The sequence below is a fragment of the Acomys minous genome, assembly GCF_964271855.1.
Source record: "Acomys minous genome assembly, chromosome: 13".
Lineage (NCBI taxonomy): Eukaryota > Metazoa > Chordata > Mammalia > Rodentia > Muridae > Acomys > Acomys minous.
Window position 1 is genome coordinate 20155908 of NC_140495.1, and position 24043 is coordinate 20179950.

The window sequence follows — 24043 nt, forward strand, 5'->3', positions numbered from 1 at the left end:
ACTTCACAGTGCCGAGTACAGAGAAGATATTTAACTTTGCGAGCCTAAATATAGATTGGTACAAAAAAAGGAAGGCCCCAGCACGTTGCCTTTTTAAACCAACTTCTATACAGAGAAATATGACTTCTCACTATTGTTTCCATCTGAAAACAAAACGGATGCACTGAGTGCTGGAAAGGGGTGAGCAGGACTGCTCTACGCAGGCCATGTGTACACCACTGCTTGCTGACTGGATGCCAAGGTGCAGGCCATTAACAAAGCCTCTCAACTACAAAAGGTTCAACGGGAACATTTAAAACCCTGACATTTTGGGACAAAGTACATCAGGAACAAAATACCACATGTTAGGTCATATGCAGGACATTGTACGCAGGACACTGAGCTCCTGGCTTGCTTGTGGGAGCCTTGTGCTGTGGAAGCTGTCTTTTCAGTCGTAAGGCTTATTTTAATATAACAGACCCACATTCTCCCTTATATCTCTGAGAGGATGGACACAGAGGCAGGCACTTGCTGGCCCAGGCTGTTCACAGAACCACAGAACTTTCCCTCATGTGGACTAACCCTGTGCTAACTACATACATAGTACTTACTGGCTCTGCAGACATGTTTCTGTGTGATACTTCCTTGTAAGAGTAATCCGACTTCTTAACGTGCCACGGAGGCTGAGCAGAGCCAGCTGTTCTGTTAGGGTTTTGTAACCTGAGTCAAACTCTCACAGGATAAAAACATGACTATCTAGCTGCTGCATGTTCAAAGACTTTTGAGACGCAACCACCAACCACACATAGGAGCAGTATTTTGAATACCTGCGTATAAAATGACTCCTTTAATTTTTCAAGTGTTTTTAAAAAAACAAATTTATACTTAAGCCAGCCTTGAAGATAAGCATAAAAATTACCAATTTAAACAAAACAAAAAACAAAAAAACCCCAAACCCACAACAACTGAAGCACCGACTCTTCGTGAGGCGAGGCCCAGGTATGCGCAGAGGGACCACAGCGCTAGAGAGGGCTCACTGTCTGGAACTGCGTCATTTCCTAGCCTAGAGAGCGAAAATAAATAAGATCACTACTATTTCCTACAAATCTGCCCTCAGCCTTCTTCCAGCGCACAGGAAGGGTGAGTGAGATGTGACGAACTCAGGCCTACTTCCCTAAACAAGAGAGCAGAGCCATCTTCACTAAACATGTTCACAAAAGCCATGTTCCATGCAGGGGCAATATGTTTTATTTTTGTTTTGTAATTTCTTTTTCTCTTTACCTTTTCTTCAATTTTCCTTCTGCTAATATACTGTCTTTCCTTGTATAAGGCAAATCAGACACCTTTTTGTGCTGTTTTCCCTAAGAAAAGTACCGCATTTTGAAGACAAACTGTTCCCAAAAATAGTGACAAAAATATTAAAATAACTTTAAAGATGAGTCACTTACATTACCTCAATGAAGTAAAACATAAAAATAAAAGCAGTTGGCACTAAGACAGCTATTCCAAATATCTGTGTCTAAATATTTTTTAAAACTGTTTATTTTTTAAGAATGCACCCCCTAGTCCAAAGTAACTATATTTTTTAAAAATTTTTTGGCCAAGAAATTTACAAAACCCTTTTCGAGTGAACCTAATAAAAGTGGTATCTAAAAAATACTCCACATTATTAAGTCTGTCTTTAAAAGTTCAGGTCTGAAAGCATTCCTAAGGCACGGTGTTCTGGGAGGCAAACGTGCTCCTGCAGGCACTGCACTACACGAAGCATCTGCACCAGGCACTTTCTTCCGAGCTGTGGGGCTGGGAGAGAAGTCAGACGTAGGCTCCCAGAGCGGCATGGAACTCCGTGAGGCACTGGACCAGCTGCTGAAACTTAGGCCTCTCCTCTGGGTCCAAGGCCCAGCAACAGGCCATCACAGCAAACCTGCAGAGACATGGAAACGTGGCTAGTAACGGCCTCAGTCAGTTTGCTGCCAGTTATGTGTTCTGTTCAAGGGTGGTGTGGAGAGGGCATGCTACAAACAATCACGCAGTTACACTATGTGTCAGCAGTTTCAGAATTACAGGCTGAGATTTTGGATTACACACGGTAATCTTAATTCTTCCTAAGAATACAAAATATATTCATCAGATTTAGAGCTTTGTGTAAATACACAGAACACCAAGTCATGGCCTGTGTCAGCCTGAACATTTGGGGAAAGACTCTGAGGAAGTGTTCTCTGAAATCAAGACTCTTGGATCTGTAGCAAAGCTGCTGCCTAAACCTGGCAGAGAAACGTTCTAGGGCCTCTCCAGACAACATTCATTTCTGCTCCCACTTCCCTAAGCAGCCCCTGAGCACTCCACTGACAAGACAGGTAAGGTCAACCACATGATGGCAGGAGGCAGGAAGTACCTGTCACTCACTAGCCCAGAGCATCTTCCTTAAGCATCAACTGATGTCTGTCAAAGTCATAATGAGTTAGATGTGTGTCTGTGTGTTTTTACCACTGGGTGGTATATGTACAAATATGTGGAGGTCAGAGGACAATGTTGAGTACTGTCCTCTCTCGTTTTCTTTTTCCAGACAGAGTACCTGGAGCTCACAGATGCAGCTAGGATGATGGCCAGGAGCTTCAGGAATCTGCCTTTCTCCACACACCCCTGTTGTAGGTCACAGACACTGTGATACATGTCTTTAGTGGGAGTTGGCGATCCAAATTTTGACCCCGAGGAAAGTTTTTCTAAGTACTGTATCTTTTTAACTGTTTAGACAAGCCAGATAACTCACACAGTACGCCATCAGTTTCTTCACTATTATGTTAGATTCTCAGGTTAAATTTTAGTATCTTAAGATTATCCACCGCTGACACAAGATGCCAAGAGCAATAACAAGTGACTTTGCTGTTTCCACAATGTCTGGTCTCATCTGCAGAGTCATCATTCTCCAAGGGGAAGGCTCTGTGTGAGCACAGGGCCGTGCTCTCCCACTTTTATAATAAAACAGTAAAATGCATCAAAGCTCATGTCCAAGATCCAAAAACTCACAGTTCATCAGGACAGTTGATTGGCTGGGCTATTCGGTAACCATCTTTCAGGTAAGCGGCCATCTCAAAGGGGTCGATGTCCACGTAGGGCGTCTGGCCCAGAGTCATGAGCTCCCACAGCGTCACTCCAAAAGCCCACTAGGAGAGGAACAGCAGCATAAGGAGGCGACATTTTAAAACTGGGTGCTGGTGACTACAGACAGCTACAGGTCAAAAATAGCAGCTGAACAAATTCTTAAAGAAGATGAGTACTGTGCATCTACCATACTGGTTAGTTTCTCCAGCTGGGGTAGGAAAGAAAACATTTTAATGCGTTCGTTCTTTAATGTGAATACTGGTATTATTTGTTCTGAGTAACTGGGTCTGTTTGAAGAAACCACTTTTTTAAACTGGCCATAAATCATGCTACCCCAAAATTAGTTAATTATGCTGGGAAATGGAAAATGGTCTCAATTGACAGAACATCCTCAATGAGTGAAGTATGCAGCTTATATAAAACATATGACGTCTGGGTTTGTGATCTGCGTATTTTGCAGAGCTGGGGATAGAGCTCTAGCATCATGCACACAGAGGAGCATCATGACGTCTATCTTGACATGGAAACACCCTGAAACACCTCTTACAACAGCTGAGTAAAAGGTCAGATTTACTCAAAACCAGCAAGCGAGTGACCGGTAAGAAGAGAGCCTGAGCGGAGGCAGCAGGAGCCCTGGGCACTGACGAGGCCGTCCCTTCCTGAGAAGGCCCAGGCCTGGAGACATGTGGGACAGGGGCCCCAAGCACACCCAGAGCTGCTGCCACTCTGCCGTGAAGGGCTTGGGTGGGACGACCTCCAGCCTGCTGCCACCCTGAGGAGCTCACGACAATGGAAGCTGTACAAAGAGAACAACGCCTGCGCAACAGCTAGAAAGTTCTCACATGTATTTGCAATGAGTCTCTAATCACTTTCGGTTTTCACAACAAACCCTGAGAAACTCGCACTGGTAGCTTAGGTTTTTAAGGAGAGAAAACAGGCGAAAGTCATGCCCAACCACACATTTCTCGGTGAGTGAAAGAGCAGCACTGAGGGGTGGGGCACACAGGCAAACACAAGCCTTTCTGTGAAATCCCAGCTCAGCGCATTAAGCTTGGGGTTATTGTTTGTCAGTATTAACAAAATCTGGAAACACTGTGTAAAATACATGGATTTTTTTTTTTTAAGTCTTTCACAGGTTGAACATCCCTAATGCAAAATGCTCCAAAATCGAAGTTACAGAGCTGGCATGACAATGAAGAAATTTCCACAGCATCAAACTGTTTCATGCACAAAATCATTAAAAATATTACACAAAATAGAAGTGTTTAGGCTTGAGTACCATTTCCATAGCATCTCAATATATATATTATTCTTGAGACTGAGAAAAAAATCCAGGCATTTTGGATGAAGGATACTCGACCTACATTAGTAAACAACAGCCACACTTCTTAACAGAATCTATAGAAAACAAAACAAACAAAAAGCAACAATGGAATGACATTAAACATTACTCCAAAAAGTGGCCCCTTTCTTCCTAGTTCCAATTTCTGCTGGCCACCGGCAGTCCTTGGTGTTTCTTTTGTTTGTTTTTGTTTTGTTTTGGGTTTTTGAGACAGGGTCTCTCTGTGTAGCTTTGGCTGGTCTTGTTTTGTAGATCAGGCTGGCCTTGAACTCACAGTGATCCTCCTGCTGCTGCCTCCTGAGTGCTGGGATTAAAGGCATGCGCCACCACGCCCAGCTGTCCTTGGTGTTTCTTAAAGTCACATTCTTAGTTACAGGGATTAACGTTTCCAATATACCATTTGGAGAATGGGGGTGGGGAGCCAATACAATCCAACCCACGACACAATGCTATGTGAACTCTCAAGCAGCAGCACTGCCTCTCAGAATCTGCTGTCCTTTCACATGGTGAGCACCAGAGCCATCAGAGTTTGGGGTCACTTTGCAGAAGGAGGTACAGATGGATGCTATTCTCTATTTTGGGGGCTTGGTAGGAGTCCTTCTCTGTAACCCAGGCTGGCCTGAGACTCCAGCAACACTCCTTCCTCATCTTGCTAGAATGCTGACGTTACAGGCATGAGCCCTGGCACATAGCTTGTGATCTTGCTATTGAAGAGGAAGGACAAAAACTACTTTTTCACTAACAATATATACTGACATGGCTTCTCAGGAAGTACACCGTTGTTTTCATCTTAACATATGAGGCTGAGGCCACTGGATGGCAAAACTTTTGTGTCATTACTCTGGGAACTTAAAACACCAGGCTGGCTTTAGCACAGTAGTCTCCCCTAGCCAGGTAACTGAGAGTAAATAAATATTACTATTCAGTGGGAAAGCAGTGCAATGAAATGCACTCTATACTCTGCCTTGCCTGGATGGCACTCTGACAGAGAGCCACAAATGAACTTTCATGAGCAGCTGTAGGTCGACCTGGATGGCACAGTACTGAGCTAAAGAGAACTGAGTCTAAGTTTTCATTGTGTTTGTTTGCTGGGTTTTACCACTGTTTTGTTTGTTTTCCTTTCTGTTGTATCCTTTTGGAGACAGATGCACCAACCTAAACCCTCCCCAACACTGCATTTTGGAAGTCTGTAACTTGCTTGGTTTCCAAAACTTAAAGCTGAAGGCTCACTCAGATCTGATGAGACTGGTTTTAGGCAAATGAGCTAAGGCTTTCAGGGCTGTCAGGAGGGAACAAAAGCCATCTACGGTATGAAGCATGTGAATTAGGAGGCCCAGCAGCAGAACACGACAGACTTACTGTTTGTGGCCCCGCCATTCCCAGGTTGCACTCCCCATGCCCCGTGTGATGGAGCTGGCAGGGGGGGCTTTGGGAGGAGTTTACATCGTAAGGGTGGGGCTCCCAGGAATGAGATTAGTGCCTTTTAAAGACCTCAGCAAAGTCCACATTTCCTTGTGTCGTGTGAAGACACAGCAGGAAGAACACTTCTGATCTGTACCCTCAAGCTGGACTTCTCAGGCTTCAGAGCTTCGAGGAACACAGCCTGTGTCCTGAGCTACTCAGCCTATCAGGCTTAATCTACGAAGACACTGCTTAACCTCAAAATCAGCATCTGTAGCTCTTAGTGTGACTAATCCTTAGACATCTGCAACACAACTCAAGACTAACACAGAACTGGTTGTTCATGCCACTTTCTCCATGAACAGACACTCATACACGGCTTCTTTTGAATACTGGGGTCTTCTAAGAGAAATAAAGCAGAGAGTAAGAATAAGTCTCCAAAGCAACCAGGAGAGATGCTCAGAGACTCACGAGATCCTGAAAGTTCAGCAGCTACAGATAACACTGAAAGGGGAAACCGCTCACTTCTGGAAATGCTCGAACTGTTCTTCAAGTAATTCCTTATTCTTAGAAAATGATCATGACAATTAAAATCACAGTAATACAACTAAGCAGTATCTTAACATCAAGAATATTAACTTTTTTTTCGAGACAGGCTTCTCTGTATAAACTTATCTGTTCTGGACTCACTTTGTACACCAGGCCGGCCTCAAACTCAGAGATCCACCTGCCTCTGTCTCCCAAGCACTGGGATTGAAGGCATGCACCACCACACCTAGCAAGAATACTAAATGTTAAACCTCTATTTCCTAACTAAGGTCTGAACTGATCCTTTCATCTCTACATGTTCTTTTGCCCTTATATTAATCTCTTACTGTGAATCTGATACTTAAATACTAGGACTGAGATTGTTGGTGTGTAAAATCTGCAACCATGAAGGAAACAAGCAACTACTGCAAATCTTCTGAGCACTCCTGTAAAATTAGTAATGGAAAATATACAAAAGAAGGAGTTCTATACTTTTAAAAATAGTAAGCATCTTCCGGTAATTGCAGTTTTCTCTTTGATACCATCATGGTTCCAAAGACTGCTCTTGGTGGAAATACTGTAAACACAAGGGTCTCCCAAGTGAGTCTGCTCAGCGCACAGCAATGGCCTCTAGAGCACTAGACAAATTGGGGTAAGATGAACCATACCACAGATACAAGCCCTGAAGAACCACAGATTTTCCTCCTAGGACAATGTCTACTGTTTACAAAGAACCAGCAGGCACACAGGGCACATTTGATTTACCCTGTGTCCTAAAAACTATTCAAATGCCTTTTAAAAAAGGATCCCCTGAGTACCATAAGTCATGCTGATAAGATTAGCATGGAAGTCATTTCCTTGATTTGTTTTTCCCGAGAAAATGCTTTTTAAATACAATGTAGTACCATAAAGACAAGAAAACCAACATGAAACTCTCAACTGTGCTTTCCTGATTGCATTCACTACTCAATCGGTGGTAGATCTTGACAGCTAAGCTGTTGGCTGCTATAATTATCTAAATAAGCCAAAGGAGTCATCAATCAAAAAGCATTTTTTCAAATAAAGGAAAAGAAAGTCACAAAGAAATCTGTGGTTGTGCCTACATTTGAGGAAAGTATAGACCATTAACAATATCCACTGGGCCTTCAGAGTGCCTATGTGATGTCACATCTTGGAACAGCAGACATTTACAAGTAGCTGGATCTCGTATGTACTCCCTAAGCCAACAGTTGAAGGCTGATGTTAACATTATTAGAATCTTAACGTACCGAAATACTGGATGTTTCTAGAGAGAGTTACAAACAAATGCATTACTTTAACGACAAAACAAAAACTAATGTATTTCTAACCAAATCATGAAGAATTCTTAACTACAAAAAAATGCAGATCTGTAAAGTTCTTTCAAGGAGAAAAGGGTCCTTTAAGTGTGCATTTTACACACCTGCAAGTGTACATTTTACATGTGCAGATTCCAGTGGGAGTGGGGTTACATTTCTTAGTACATGATGGTGAAAACTGTTTAGTATCCCCTAAATATGATAGTGAGTTCAACTTTGACACCCTACCTCCTAGCACTCAGAAGGCTGAGGCAAGTGGATCCCTAAACTCAAAGCCAGCCTCATCTACAGAGCAAGTTCAAGGACAGCCAGGGTTACACAGAGAAACCCTGTCTTGAAAAATAAAATAGACAAATAAGTGAATGAATGAAACCGCAACTGTACCCAAAGAGGGCAAAAGAACTGTTAAGAAGTGAACGGCGGAGCTGCAAGGAGGAACGGAATCACGCCACGCGGCAGATCCACTTCAGAGGTTTATTAGGGAAGAGAGAGCGGGGAATAGGAGGAATCCCCTTTATAAACCAACCACCTAGCGCATGCTCAGGACGTACATACACACGCCCTGAAGGTGCCTGAGTCCTGGGGAGTAGTGCCGTGTTTCCGCCAACATGCTTCTGTAGTGGCTTTGGAGCTGCCTGTTTTCCCACTGTCATCGGGATCTTTAGGGGTGACTGTATCACTGCCTGATTACTAACAAACTCAACCTGTGTCTGTGGAGTTGTTAGCATTTTCAACCCCAGTATGAGGATGTAATTTAATTGAATTTAATAATCTTTAATGCCCCAAACTGAAAGGCAGAATTTTTACATGGTCACCAGAATCACAGTCACGGAAAAGACAAAACTAGTCCTTTCGGTGCCAGTTATTCAAGGCAAAAGACACTTATAGGACGTATCTGTGTGCATGAAATCTGTAAGAATTTAAGAGAGAAAAATCTGAACACTAAATGTAACCAAGGAACATTCTTATAATGACATGCTAAACCTAACTAAAAAACAGTTTTGAATAAGACAGAAACAGAATACTTAACCCATGATGGCACATGCCTGTAACCCTAGCATTTAGGAGGCTGAGGCAAGATTTCATGTTCAAGACCAGCCTGGGCTGTAAGAATGAAAACTTTGTTGAAATGGGGGTTACTAGTCTAAGTTTGCAGAATTCTGTTAAGATATCCATTACTAAACTCATAGTGCTTAAAACAAAATAAAGCTGGGCCATTTGAGGGTCATATGGAAACCTACAGTAGATGTTTCTACTGTAAGAAATATAAATGGAATGCCCCAATAACGGAGGAGAGAATGCCCCAACTAGACATCTTTCACCACCAGGGAACCTTCAGTGACACGAACACGTTACCTTTAATTGAGCTGTTGCCAAAAGGGGCCCCATGAGAACCCCAAACAACTCATGCTATTGCCAAGGCTGCTGGTTGATCTCCACAAATTGATGGAAAGGCCCCACTGCTGAAGACAATGCCGACAGAACTCACTGAACACGGAGAAGTTGCACTGGTGCCTAACTAGACTCTTCACCCCTACTGACTAGTGTTCTGCTGTTCGTGGCACTAGAAGGTACTCTTCACATTACAGGAGGAGAAAGGTAACCATCAACCCAGTGACAAACTCTGTAATCTACAACGGTGACCTGCCAGCATGATACGAATGTTGTGGGAAAAACCAACAACTATCTGACTAGATTTAAGGTCCACTTCATGAGATAGAGCTCAGGCCTGACACTGCTTGGGTGACCTGAGCTTAGATAGACCATCGGCCTATAAGAAAGCCAAATACTATTGTTATGCAAAAGGAATTTAGCAACAAAGTGACTCCTAATGACATTCTGCCTATACACGTATGAGAAGCTTCTTCCTGCAGTATATGGGAACTAATACAGAGACCTACACCATGTAGATAGTGAGACCTGAGAACACACAGTCCTAAATGGGATGTTCTCATCCAGTCCTCCTCTCAGAGCTCAAGAGCTATGTGGAAGAGGAGGCAGAAAGGCTATGAGACAGATGACACCAAGGACACAGTGACTTCCAAACACAACAGGACTGACGTACATACAAACTCACAGGGATCGGGGAGCAGACACAGCGCCTGTGTAGGCCTAAGTCAGATGGGGTCCCAGGGCTGAGAGGGGAAAGCGGACACAATCCCTAACCCAGAAGGGATCTCCGATGGCTAACCGCTTACAAAGCAAAGTCATTTCTCTGCAGTGGATCTCACTGGGCATGTAAACACTTGCCGGCAGGCCCACGCTCAGTGGTGAAGGCCTCGTTCTCCTTTGGCTTTGTTTAGGCATTATTACTCTTTGTATTCTTACTGGTCCTTTGTATATTATTTCTGATTTTGTTTTTTATGGGTTTGTTTTATTTGTATGTGTATTTCTTAAAGTGTTTCTTTGTTGTTGTTATTTATTTTTTTAAAAATTCTGCTGTTTGTTTACATTTGCTTGTTTGTTTTCTAAAGAGAGGGAAAAAAGCAAGGAGTTGGATAGGTGGAGATGTGGGCAGGATCTGGGAAAAGATGAGAGAGGAGAAACCTCAATTAAAATATATTGTATAAAATTTCAATTGGAAGGTGAAATTTTTTTAAATAATAATAATTTTTAAATAACAAAAAATAAAGCTGTTAAAAAAGTATTTGATATAACTGCATTCTGACTAAGACAAATTCTTACATAAATTAATGCTCACAAGTTTTATAAAATATCATGACTGTAAAGATAACTAATTATAAGTATGATTCTGTGATTTTTTTTTTTTAAAGCATGATGTTCCAGTAGCCCAGAGCAGTGCATTCAGGCACTATCTATCCTGTTTAGACATGCGTTATATTCACTTAGCCCATTCATTCGGTCTGGCTGTATCATTTAGACATGGATTACATTAACTTGAATCCCATTCATTCAGTTTGTTCTAAGAGTCCTAGGATGTATGTGAACGTAAGTGTGATTTTAAAATTCCATTGTTGGGCCTGAACTAATTAAGAGCATTTTCTGTTGTTCTAGAAAACCCAGATTCAATTCCTAGCACCTGCATGGCAGCTCACAACTGTCTCTAACTCCAATTCCAGGGATCCAGACATACATGCCGGCAAAATACCTATATACAAAAAATAATAAAATAAAAATAAAAATGCCATTGTTGATTAATTACATAACAGAACACCTACACAAAAACAAACAAATCAACTAGGTAATTCACGTTGACACACCCCTGGACATCACATGAGCAGCTCACGCTGCGGCACTTCCAGACGTCTTACATGCCCTTCTGGAATATTACCTATCAATATTCCTTTTACTAAGAAAAAAATTAAAGTTTCCAAGTCTCTTGAAGTTTACATTAAAATAACATAAAATGCCTGCAGATTATCATCTAAGAAACGTCTCCTTTTTCCTGCCCATCAAACAGTTTTGAGTTCACAGAACTGTGATTTCAGCCAAGCTATGTACATCTACTGATTTCAATTTCAATGGAATTTTAACTCCTGCACATCAACGTTAGAGAAAGAAGCTGTCTCATGATAAAAGAAGCTCTGGCCAGACAGCCTAGACCGGGTTCTCTGTGTCCTCCAGCTGAACCCTTAGGGTTCAGTATCTAGGATTGCATTTATTTTTCCCCACCTGCCACTTTCTTCCCAGCATGCCCCTAGGCTTCTCTGTGAGGAACATGAGGCGGGCTCCCTCTGCTGTCAGCCCTGTAGCTCCTCTTCCAGCCAGGCAACACCCATTCTTATAACCATGCACGCCTACACTGCCCATTTCAAATTTTGGTGCTTTGTTTTTTAAGAGAATAGCTAATTTTAAAATAAGTTAAAAAAAAATTTGACAATATATACATTGAACACCTATAATTAATGGGAAAAGTGTTTACTTTTTATATTTGGCCTCTAGAACTGACAGTGAGCAAATAATCTATTGTTTTAAACCACTGAGGTTGTAGTAATTTATTATAGCAACCAGCAAGAACTAATACACTGAGGGAAAGCATGAAACTAATCATTATAAGTAAGGAACTAGTAAAACTGGTGTCAGGAATACAGTATTAAAAGGGAAAAGTGTTAAGCATACAAACTGAGATGAAAAGCCAACTCTGAATAATAAATAAAAAACACAGGGACACAAAACACAAGCCCAGTTCCTCAATGTTGAAATATGAGATCAAATCTCAATTACTTTACAAGTAATACATTATGGAGTGATGATTTAGGGACCTTCACAGCAAAACTTTTTACCTAATTTCCAAATACACAGCTATAATATGTAACAGACAAGAGATTACAAAAACACGTATATTTTTCATTTCATTTTTTTCTTGAGATACAGTCACAATACATCCTAGGTGTGTCTGGAACTCACGGTCCTGCTGTCTCTGCCTTCTGGCTGGGACTATAGGCATATGCCTCTATGCCTAGCATGATTATGACCTAAACCAGAATAAAAAGCCAAGCAGCGATGGAAAACTTACAAGAGATGAGTAGATGCAGTTTCTGAAACCGCATCACTGCGGAGGAGGGCCCACTGTGTGACCTGGATGAGGAGACAGAACTACAGTGCCACTTAACACACACCGTGTCTGGACTCAGATGAGAAGAAGAGGCCCCTCCGGAAAGCAACGCATTCTGTGCTTTAGTAGCCGCCTGCGCATTCTGAGAGTTGCACAGGGAAGACGATGAGCATAATGCATGCACGCCGGGTGAAATGTCAAGGAACCGTCACAAGGAGAGAGCCTTCCTCTACATGCAGTTGGCACCGGGCTCCAGTACTCACCACATCACTAGCACTAGAGAATTCGTTATTGACCAGACTTTCCAGAGCCATCCACCTCACTGGCCTGTTCTCGTTGTCCCCTAGACAGTGGTAGTCCATGGGAAACAAGTCTCGGGAAAGGGCATTGTCTGTGATTTTCACTTGAAGAGTGTCGTCGATGCTGAGAAGTAAGAAGACAGACATGAAAGGCATCAGGGTGTTAAGAAGACCCAGCATTACCCACAGACAGCCTGAGTCCCACTGAGACTCCCGGACAGAAGCCCAAACCCAGGCAGCACTACCCATCTGCCCCCGACACCTACACACAGTTCCTAGCAGCCAGGTCTTTGTGGATCACTTCCCTTCTTGCCAGGTAGCTCATCCCACAGGCAACCTGAATAGCCATGTGTACCAGATCTTGTTGGGAAATTGCCTGTCATAACAGAAAACAACACAGTTTGCAGAGAGTACAAAGCAGGTCTGTGATCTGACTGCCACAGTCCCTTACACCTACTTACTGAGTTTTTAAAGTCTATTTCCCAAACAAGATGTGCTCTGGGAGCACTGTACTCCTTCCTCCATTATAACAGCTCCTGTTCTCTAATGGGATTTACCATCTATGTGACTTTATCATGAGACTTATCTTTTGCATTTATCTAAAATCAGCATTACAGAACAGCTTTTCAGTGATTCCTACTCAAGAAACACAGTCTCTAAAGCAGTATTTCAATGACTTGTTCTCTTCTTTTATAATAGTAGGTTTTATCAGATTACCTTCCCTCTCAGGGGGGTGAGAGGGGGGCATTCTGCTAAGACAAGCCTCTCTACGGACATGCTCCTCTCTAGATGCACACCAGCACTGCAGGCTGGGGAAGGAAGTTCTTCCCCTGGTGATGCTCATGGGCCACAGCCTCCAATCACACGGTTCAAATCACAGCTTTACTCTTTTAGTTTAAACAACATATCATATACTTAATCCAAATACTCAATGCAGATCTGAGTGTATTTTTCTTATTAACTATAACAACTATGCCATTATAAATCTTAAAATCAACTTCACAAAGTCACAAAATATAGCAGAGAGCACAGCACCCAGCAGACTTTCTTCACTGTTATAACATGTCTGGAATCTGATCAGAGGTTCACAGTCAAGGACACGGGTAGCAACAAGAAACTCTTAAATGATGGCATCTATATTCAGGCACATTAAGAATATTCCCAGTTATCTCCCACAATCCTGACCTCCACCCGTCACTGCTGTCAGCACATCTGGTCGGATAGCTCTATAATGGCTTCCACTCCTAGAAGGGAAATCCTGGACATGTCTCCAGATGTTATCCCAGAAAGGACTTTGAGATGCCGTCATAGGGCATCAGAGGTGATTATGAACGAACACGTAGTGAACAACAGAAAACGGCATCAGCCGAGGGTGCTCCATTGGGGAACCATATGCCGTGCTCGTTTTCCTCTAAGTCAATAGCGTATCAATATCTCCTGGTTCATTCTGAGGTTTTTTGTTTTGAAGGTCTTTAGACACTGTGTGTATGGTTATTAATATCTAATCCCAAAAACATCAGAAACTATCCACATTTAGGGATATTTTCTCACCTGTGGATTATTGGCTTCTACTAATTTGCACTGCCGTAGAAACAATTTAAGATTTCCCCAATTCATGTATGGCAGTATCACCATGGGCTTCTCTCCCTCTTCTATGCACACATGGGTAATAGGAAGGAGGTTTCTAGAATACAGTAAGAAGTTGGGAAAAATACAAATGAAATCTAAAACCATATCAGTTTATCTTAAAAGTAGTAAAGATAATCGAAAGCAAAACAAAATCTCAAACACACTTAAAAAATTATCATTAAAAGATTTACGGCAGGCTGTGGTGGTGCACGCCTATAATCCCAGCACTCGGGGAGGCAGAGGAAGGAGGATCTCTATGAGTTCAAGGTCAATCTGGTCTACAGAGTGAGTTCCACGACAGCCAGGGCCACACAGAGAGACTCGATCTTGAAACACACACACACACACACACACACACACACACACACACACACACACACACACACATATGCAAATGCATGCCATTCCCCACCTCCCCAACTTGGCCTTAGTTTTCAAACTTACAACATGTGGATTTCACTCGCCACAAACAGTTCTAATTTGCAAAATAAACATGCAAATTAGCATGCAAAAAAAGCATGTGGTGAACAATCGTGTTCCACTTTATCGTGGGACGCACACCTGTGTAATGATAGGCCAACTGATATATGGGAATAACCAATTTTCCTCTAGGTTATAAGTATTTAAGTAATTATCTCCTCTCTACTAAGTCAGAAGTAATCATAGATTCAATTTATATATTCAGTGTGTCACATCCTGTGTCATTACATTTAATGCATATTTGAAACACACACTAAAAGCACTCATATTTCTTAGTAAATTATGTTCCTAGGCATGGTTTCATAAAGAATTAATACAAAAAAATTTAATAAGAAACATAAAAGGCTACATTAACAAGAATAGTCAATGGGATATCAGTAGTTAAAGTTGTAAATAACACGAATGCCCAAGAATAATGAAACAACACGTTACAGCTGAATGATCAAAGAGAGACAGTAAGAAAACATGACCAGAATTAAGGAAATGAGACACAAACACACATTCACAGGACAGTCACAAAGACAGAGGGGAAACTGCAGAAATGCACCAAGGAGTTCTCTTTGACTTGTAAAGCTACAGTAAATTTCCACTTTGCCTTTCTTTGTGTCCTAAAAATGTCCCCATTGAGCAGAACTGTGAGAGGCATCAGTGGCTTAGAGGCAGTGGAGTGGCAGCCAGCCAGGGAGAAAGGTTAGGTAACCCATAGACTCATCAGGTGTCATTTCCCCTGGGCTGCTGGGCACTTCCTCCCAGGGACAAAGAGGAACACAAAGGACACCGGAGCCCGTTTCCAGAAGCCCCAGTGCACACTGCAACTCAAGACTCCCCTTGAGGATCAGCCAAGGCAAACCCTGATTTCAGGATGAGCAGGTGAGATGGCCCACTCCTTTAGCCCTAAAGGCCTACCTCTGCTCTTTCACTCATGACCAAAATTGCTTAGCAGATTTACCGGCATTTTATCAAGACACAACAAATAAGCTAATACAATCAAAACTTTTATTCTATAACTCCAGGATTAAAAATCCTCTGGACTGATGGTTAAGAGTACTGGATGTTCTTGCAGAAGGACCAGGGTTGGTTCCTAGCACCCACACGGCGGCTCACAACTGCATGTAACTCCAGTCTCAGGAGATCCAATGCTTCTTCTGTGCCCTTCAGGCACATGCATGCATGTGGTGACAGACAGACATATATGCAAAACATCCATATACATAAAATAAAAAGTAAAAAGGGAAAATAAACTACTCTGGAAGCAGTAATAAGCTTTATAAAAGTGTTTCAAAGGACCAATGCTTGCTCTTCACTCTGCCCATTTTACCAAGGAAAGGAGGGCAAAGAAAAAGGTCTAAGAATCTAAGAATGGATAGATGGATGTAAAAAAGGTGTGCTGAGAGGGTAGACAAGGCAGGCCGTGGGGGCTGGGCACAATGGCCTCCCATGCTGAGCATAGTGCAACCCTTAAAGCTGTATGCCAGTCAGCTTTAGTAAGTGTCAACACCAGGCATGCTGGGCCAATGGGGACTTCAATCCAAAAGAAATGGCTTAAGGTTCTCAGCCATGAAGTAATGAAAGCAGATTATTTTTAATTTATAAAACTATTTGCTTATGAGTTTTAAAACTGATGCCTACAAGTTCCAGTAGAAAAGCAAAAAACAAACAAAAGATAGAATTTCAAGATACTTTAAATGTGTCAGTGAATCATAACCCTTCATCACAGAATGTCAGAACACACAACAAACCTTCTGAATTACAGACCGGGTAAGGAGGTGCCCTGTGGAAACAGGCGACATTCCTTGCTGCCTGCACTGAGTCTGCATCATAGACACTTTTTATGCCTAGTTCAGCTCTAAGTGCAAAAATGGGCAGTTAATGAATTAAATCAAAGTGAACAAACAAACAGCCATGGTAAAATACTCAGCTAAATATGTAAATACTCAGTTAAGAAGCTGTGGTGAGATGAAGTGTTGCAAGGAATGTGGCATACTAACAATTTTATTCCTAAAACTAAGAGCCTTGATGTCACTTCACAGACAAGGAACTGAACAAGCTTGCTTTTACACGCTTCCCCTCTCATTCAGTGTCCAATGACACTCAGCATCACTGCTCTATTCTGTGGGGTGTCATGGGACAGCTAATCCATCATGGCAAGGTGCTGAGAAGACACAGAGCCTAAAGCTGCATGAGGGAATGCTTGCCTGCAAAGTTGCTGAGCCAAGGCACGCTCAGGGCTACCTAAAACACCTACTTGGAAAAAATCTGCCTTTGTCTGCATTTACGTGGGTTGCATGCTTCTGTGCAGATGGGTGCAGGTTTCACCGGCTGAGAGAACTAGCTTGTAAGTTCTCAGCTAGCACAGTAGAGTGGTTTTGGAAGCTGCTGCTGGCACTTCCTTCTAGACTCGGTGTAACTGACATCAGGCTCCTGCTCACAGCACTGCCCAAAGGCTGAGAAAACAAAACATGCTCTTTGGTTTTCTTGTTTGTTTGTTTGTTTGTTTTTGTTTTTTGAGATAATGTTTCTCTGTGTAGCTTTCACTGTCCTGGACTCGCTTTGTAGACCAGGCTGGCCTCGAACTCACAGTGATCCGCCTGCCTCTGCCTCCCGAGTTGCTGGGATTAAAGGGGTGCGCCACCATGCCCAGCGCTCTTTGTTTTTGTTATTTGTTTGTTTGTTTGTTTTTTAAAGCAAATAAAACTAACTTTCCTTCCTAAGTAAACATAGCCTAAGGTGGAGAGGGGGCGGTGGTGTTCCTATCCATTCCTCTACAGATGAGGACGGCTACTCCTGAGGATGAATCTGGCCAATGGAAGGCAACATTCTTGGATTATGTAACTTAACTCCTCCAAGGAGCACCCACACTGTTCCTCAATACTGCGTTCAACTTTTTCTCAAAAGCCTGGTTTCTTTTTCAATGAGAATTTAAAAATGAACATTTACTTTTATATTAGTCAGTATTACATCATATAATAAACCTAATGTTGCATCTGTCTTAGGATCTGAAACTAAAAACCTTTTTAGCTTCCTACTATAAACAAAGCATGTTTTCTTTTTCTTCTGCTTCTGAGATTTACTGGACTTTAAGTCGCCTTCATCTCAGCTGATCAGAAGCTCAGAATTATGTTGTTTAACCCAAGCCCAAACAGTTATCTTTTACTCTTGGCTTGCTTTCTTTTTTACCACCACAAATGCCAAAACTCTGTCTCATTTTCACTACCACTGTACTTATTTTTATGTGGCTGTCATCTTTTTTAAGCCCTCAAAAAACATAATAAAAACAAAATGAAAAAACGGAAGTTCTGTGTATTCATACTTTTTATCAGGACTAGGCAGTTGTCCAAGTCATTGAAATGGAAACTGATGGTGCCCTCTTCGCATATCGCTTGTCTTTCCCAGAAGTCCACAGACTCTTACAACATGCAAAGTCAGGGTTCACTTTTCAGACATGAAAATTTTTCATAAATTCTCAGCAGTTATACAAATTAAGCTGCGTCTATACAGTACTTGTGTGTGGTATATGTACATGTGGGTGTGTAATATATGCACATGTCTGAGCATGTGCATAGAGGTCAGAGGTCACCATCTTGTGCCTTTCTTGACTGTTCTCCATTTTGGTCTCTCTGACCTGGAACACACTGATTCAGTTAGGCTGGCCAATGAGCCCCAGAAACCTACTTGTCTGCACCCTAACAACTTTATGTCACAGATGTGTACCACCTCCCAGACCTCTAGACGATACTTTAAAAAAAAAAACAAAACTTTAGCAGCTACACTTAAAAGTGCATGCCTTTAATCCCAGCACTTGGGAAGTAGAGGCAGGCAGGTCTACACAGTGAGCTCCAGGGCAACCAGGGCTGTCTCAAATGCTGTCTCAAAACAGACAGACAAACAGACAAACAAACAAACAAATACTTTGCCATGATAATGATGCTACTGTCCACAATGATTGCTGGTCTAGAAGAAGCTGTTAAAAGATCTTCCTACAAGTACCTTTTTTGAAATCATACTATGATTTTAAGACCATATGTAAGAGATGAATTGAATAAAATGTGGTACAGCCATTCAATAAACCACAAAGTAGCCTTTCTAAATGGAGACAGAGACTTATAGTTACCAACATATAAAACCTAAAAACAAGATTTTTGTTGTTGTTGTTGTTGTTGTTGTTGTTGTTGTTGTTATAGTAAGAAATTCAAAAATTGGGGCTGGAGAGATGGTTCAGTGGGTAAGAGCACTGACTGCTCTTCCAGAGGACCATGTGGGTAAGCTCCCACATGGCAGCTTACAACTATCTGTAACTCCAAGATCTGACACCCTTACAGACATACATGCAGGAAAAACACTAATGCACATAAAATAAAAAATGTTTATATGCATTAATTTTATTAAAGATAACGATATTGTCCTTTTAAAATGTATATTGGGGCAGGTCTGGTGACACACGCCTTTAATCCCAGCACTGGGGAGGCAGAGGCAGGTGGATTGCTGTGAGTTCGAAGCCAGCCTGGTCTACAAAGTAAGTCCAGGATAGCCAAGGCTACACCCTGTCTCGAAAAAACAAAAACAAAAACAAACAAACAAACAAACAAAATGTATATTGGAAACACATTTAAGTATTGAGATATCTAACTTATTATAAGACATCTCTACAAATACATAAATGGCTATTTCTATATAACAATCTCTACCACAGACACATACAGGCACACACATCCACGGGCATAGGCACGCATGTATTCACGAGAGCCCACACAGCAAACACAGCAGACCATTAACCTTACTGCATCCAAGGGTGCTTAACTATTTTCGTCACCTGGTATTCTATACATTTACATTTTTCATCATAATTATCTTTACTGTATGCCCCACACTCTTTAAAGGGAGAGAGGTGCATAAATATGAGCGCACTGCTTTAGAGCACTTAGTTGTGCCCATTTAACGCGTATGTGGCTTACTCACTGTTCTCCAGCTTCCTCTTCATCCCTTACCGTTTGCAAATGTGTTTAATGAGCATGCATTCACCTTTATATTCAGAAAAAAATTAAGCTCTTCCAAAAGAACTCAATTCAGAACCAGATATAACATTCTTAACAAAATAAATAAGTAAGTAAGAGCGCAGTGTCACTCTGTGCTTGGTGCTGAGATGCGGCCGCTGCTCTCACCTGTGATGGAGACCTCGCAGCTTACAGCTCTCAGTAAGCATCATTGTCACCTGAATTTCAGAAGCTTGGTCTATACAAAGAAAAAACACTGCCGTGAATAACGCTGTATTCTTGACACTAACATTTCATTAGTAAATATCTTTTACTCTAAAGTAAATTTTCATTGTAAGTTACAAATAGCCTGAAGTTCCAAGGCAGTTGACAAAAGCTTGCTGAAGAGGTCAGCTTTCACACAAACTCCTGAGCAGATGACAGAATGTGGTAAGGTTCCATACGCCATGCAGGACAGGCGGCAGCAGATTAGGAAAACACCTGAGGCACCCAGAGGGCTCATTCCCTCTTCCTTAAGACACTATACAAACATTTAGGGAATACTGAAGCCCAGATGGAGCCCAACAAAATTATAAAATCACTTCCAGTCTTACTACTAAGTAAAGATTCCCAGATTAAACTAGGAGAGGCCATTTCCCCCTCAGAGTGATATGGATAAAATGTTTAGTTGCCTGCCAGTTTGGGTCAGAGCGTGTGCAGACAGGCTCATCAGTAAAGTCCTTGGGAGGTGGATGGGAGAAGCGACATTGACAAACCTGAGAATGCACTTGCTCATGCATCATCACGAAATATTCAGCCATCAAGAGCCACGTGGGCTCCCTGGAGCACCCCACCCACACAGAGGCTTACTTGACAGTGGAAGCTGCACACTGAATTTCAGAAGCAAAGTGCAACGGTCTGTGTGATTATTATGTTTTAAAATCAAAATCACTTGAAAACTCAGAAACCCTGGAGCATATTTTTCCCTGACTGGTGGAAAGAACCATATACTCTTTATGCTGGTTACTTTGGGATGAGATAACCTAAATTTTGCACCTTTCTGTACTGCTTAAACTTTCTGAACTTACAAAGTCTCACTGTGTAGCCTAGGGTAGCCTCCAGTGTCTGATGCTCCTGCTTCAGCCCTAAATGCTGTGATGGCAGGCAAGCTGTACTGTGCTTGGCTCCATTTTATTATTAGCCTCTACATTCATGGGTTTTGACCCAGATAACCAGATATCTGACTTTAGTCTTGACACTGGATATCCATTAGTTCTCCCTTCAAAATTATTAAACTTAAAAAAAAAAACCTTCCATTTTTTTCCATTAAAAATATCTGTGTTCCCTAAAACAAAACCCTCAAACCCCAAACTTGTTCTTTGTAGAACTACTATTTGTGCAACATGAAGTAAGATGAAATAAAGCACACAACCCTGTGAGGGAAGTCTGTTGGCAGTACTTCACAAGTTTCAAGTCTGAAAGAGAAACTGTGGGGTGCCTCAGTCATGCAGCACTGCTATGAGCACCCACCACACGGCCCTCAGCCCTACACAGCCATGGCTGCTTAGGGCTCACTGCGCTTTCTCCTGCTTCCTCCAACTAAGGAGAGAGCACAGTGGTTACAAGGAGGCCAGGCAGTGGCCACGGCTCCACCCCTGAAGGCTTATCGCAGACTGCAGGATCCCCGCTGTGTTTTCATATCATTATTATTTCCTTTCAACCCTAAATCAAATCAATTCTGTGAGGAAACTTCTTTTGTTAACTCAGGATTCATTACAATCCATAGAGTATTTATAAATCTAAAAGGTATTGGCATTAAGATATTTCCTTAAGAAAAATAAGAAAACAAAAGGCAGTTCTTTAACTAAACTTCAGCCACTAAACTTGCAGCTCAAACCTCATATTTATAAAGAGGAAAATACAGAAAGAGTCATATAAACTATCCTTCAAGTTTAGTGAGCCCACTATACACTAACAAATTATTAAATGTTTTGAGAGCTAAGGGGAGTTGGTAAACAAATACTAAAGAAAACACAAGTTACCATTTGTTTAGACAAGGTAAGAAGATGTGGAGGGTTTTAAGTATTTGCAGCAGCCTTAAGTGGGCAATTTTGTTAAATTACAGGCAATAAATTCCAGACATTTTAGCTAGATTACTAAAGCCCAAATTTTTAGAAATAACATACATAAGCCCTCAAACCTTTTCACATATTCCTTTACAAAAATTTAGAAACCATTATTATCATTTAACTTTGTAAATCTCAAAAACTTTTGTCACCTTCTACCCCAAAAGTAATTTCCCCTCAGTCCTGCAAAGTACTTAGTGGGTTGGAAAGAAAGCCTAGTCTGTAAAGCAGTTGCCTTAGAAGCACAAGGAACAAACTTGATGGTCATGTGGAAAGGCCAGGCATGGGGGCACGTGCTTATAGCCCTTGCACTGTTAAGGCAGATCCAGGTGGAGCCCTGGAGCTTGTTAACCAGGCTTCCTGGCCTATCTGGAAAGGCCTCAGTCCCAGAGAGAGGCCTGTCTAAAAACAACGTGGACTGGCTGGAGATGGCTCAGTGGCTAAGAGTACTGGCTGCTTTTCAGGAGGACCAGGGTTCAATTCCCAGCATCTACATGTTGGCTCACAACTATCTGTTCCAGGGGATCCAACATACTCCTTGAGGACTGGGACACCCACATGGTACAAATATACACATGGAGGCAAAACACTCATATACATAAAATAAAATAAAAATAATTTCAAAACAAAACAAAAAAGGTGGTTAGCACTTGATTAAAGAAACCTAAAGTTGATTCCTGGCCTCTGCATATACACATACAACAATGGAGTGGGTTCGGGGTAGCAGTTGGGGTTGTGTCAAACAGGCATCTCTTTTAGGGTCCTATAAGGCCTGTAAGAGAACAAGAGGGACAGGGAATGAAAGGTAAACAGCACATATCTACATAAAGTGCTGTGGATCTGAGCACACTGCACTATTTTTTTATATGTGTGCTGAAAAGAAAACTGATGGCAACGTCTTCTTATGTAGGATAAAGATGGTACGAGAGAGTTTTAACAGGAAAAAAAAAGTTAGATACAGCAAGAGCCAAGTTAAGCACGTGTAACTACGTAATTTAACTAAAGTTGGTATCATATCTAATAAATGCTTAGTAGGTTAGAGAACTATTTTCTATACCTGGTGAGAAAAACATAATTCTCAAAATATAGCCTATGAGTCACACTACTACAGACTAATTCCAAAGGTCTGGCATGCACTGAGACAGGGGGCAGAGTCTTGCTAGCTTCAGTCATCTACAAGAAAACTATTATGGAAACAGCATGTAAAAACACAAAAACCAAAAACCTACCTTTAACTGTTTTTACGAACGTTTGTTTTTCTTTATTTGGATCTTTTTCATCTACTAAAATCCCATGGAAAATACGCCCAAAAGTACCTAAGAGGAAAAATAACAGTCAATGAGGACACATGATGATCTTCACAGTATCACAAAGCTTTCTAGCAATGCGAGCAAACTGTTACAGGTGTGGTTGCTGTTAATTCTCATTCCAGAATAAACTGGACCAAAGCTGTTAAAAGTCATTCGTGACTACAAAGCAGCTTGCCTTGGGAAATCCCACATCTAAACTAAGTATATGAGAATATTTTTCTTAATTTCCCTAAGTAAGCTAGTGACATGATCAGGAACAATGTGGCAGTCACAGGTGTGAGCCCGGGCAGTTCCCTCAAAGCAATAACGAAGTGAGAAAACTGGCCTCTCCTTTCTGCCAATGCAGACTTTAATGAAGAAAGGGTCAAGGAATGCAAATCCTGGCTCTAGACAGGGGCTTGTTCAATGTCTTTTACCACTCAGTCTCAGACAAGGTGGCCAGACTCTCAGGTCAGGTGTGTTCCTAAACAGCTATTAAGGCAGAGAGAAATAATGACATTTCTGTGGGGGCAAAGCAGTAGTTAAAACAGGAATGTGAAAATCCATACAGATTTATTAGTAATTTCCTGATTGGTTAAAAAAAAACAAAAACTTTAATTTTAATTTTACAAAAGGTTCCTAATGAAATGATCTCAAAAAAAAAATGTAATGACCTGTTATTCTTTCTCACAAGACCATTTTCACTTTCTTTCCTTCATAATTTAAAAGGCCTGAAAGTTTAGCTTAACTATGGACACCACACACACCCTGGGCTTTAATGTCTTTCACTGTGCTGAAGTCACTGGTGCCTGTGTGGAAGGTCCCAATGAGTCACAGACTCTGAGTGACACAGATGCTGCAGGCAGGAAGAGTGCAGTCAAAGGAGCTCCTCCCTTCTACCTGCTCAGCAGTACAGACCTCCTGCTGTCTCCTGTCTCCACCCCTAGTCCTGCTTCACATATTCCAAACACAGACTTTAAAGGCAAAAGCTGGAGAGAGATGGCTCAGAGGTTAAGAGCACTGACTGCTCTTCCAAAGGTCCTGA

At 41.7% G+C, this 24043-nt stretch overlaps 1 protein-coding gene across 2 annotated transcripts in view; it reads right to left on the reverse strand.

The window, feature by feature from the left end:
- Positions 1 to 807: 807 nt before the first annotated feature.
- The window catches only part of RYK (receptor like tyrosine kinase), an 80031-nt gene continuing 56795 nt past the window's right edge, over positions 808 to 24043 (reverse strand). For both annotated transcript variants that reach the window (XM_084751713.1, XM_084751712.1), the window contains exons 9-15: positions 22939 to 23025; positions 19773 to 19842; positions 14056 to 14188; positions 12771 to 12880; positions 12469 to 12628; positions 3007 to 3143; positions 808 to 1903 (exon numbers count right to left, since the gene is read on the reverse strand). In XM_084751713.1, coding sequence (XP_084607839.1) covers positions 1792 to 1903; positions 3007 to 3143; positions 12469 to 12628; positions 12771 to 12880; positions 14056 to 14188; positions 19773 to 19842; positions 22939 to 23025 — 809 coding nt within the window. In that variant the 3' untranslated portion in view covers positions 808 to 1791. The remainder of the gene's footprint in view (positions 1904 to 3006; positions 3144 to 12468; positions 12629 to 12770; positions 12881 to 14055; positions 14189 to 19772; positions 19843 to 22938; positions 23026 to 24043) is intronic.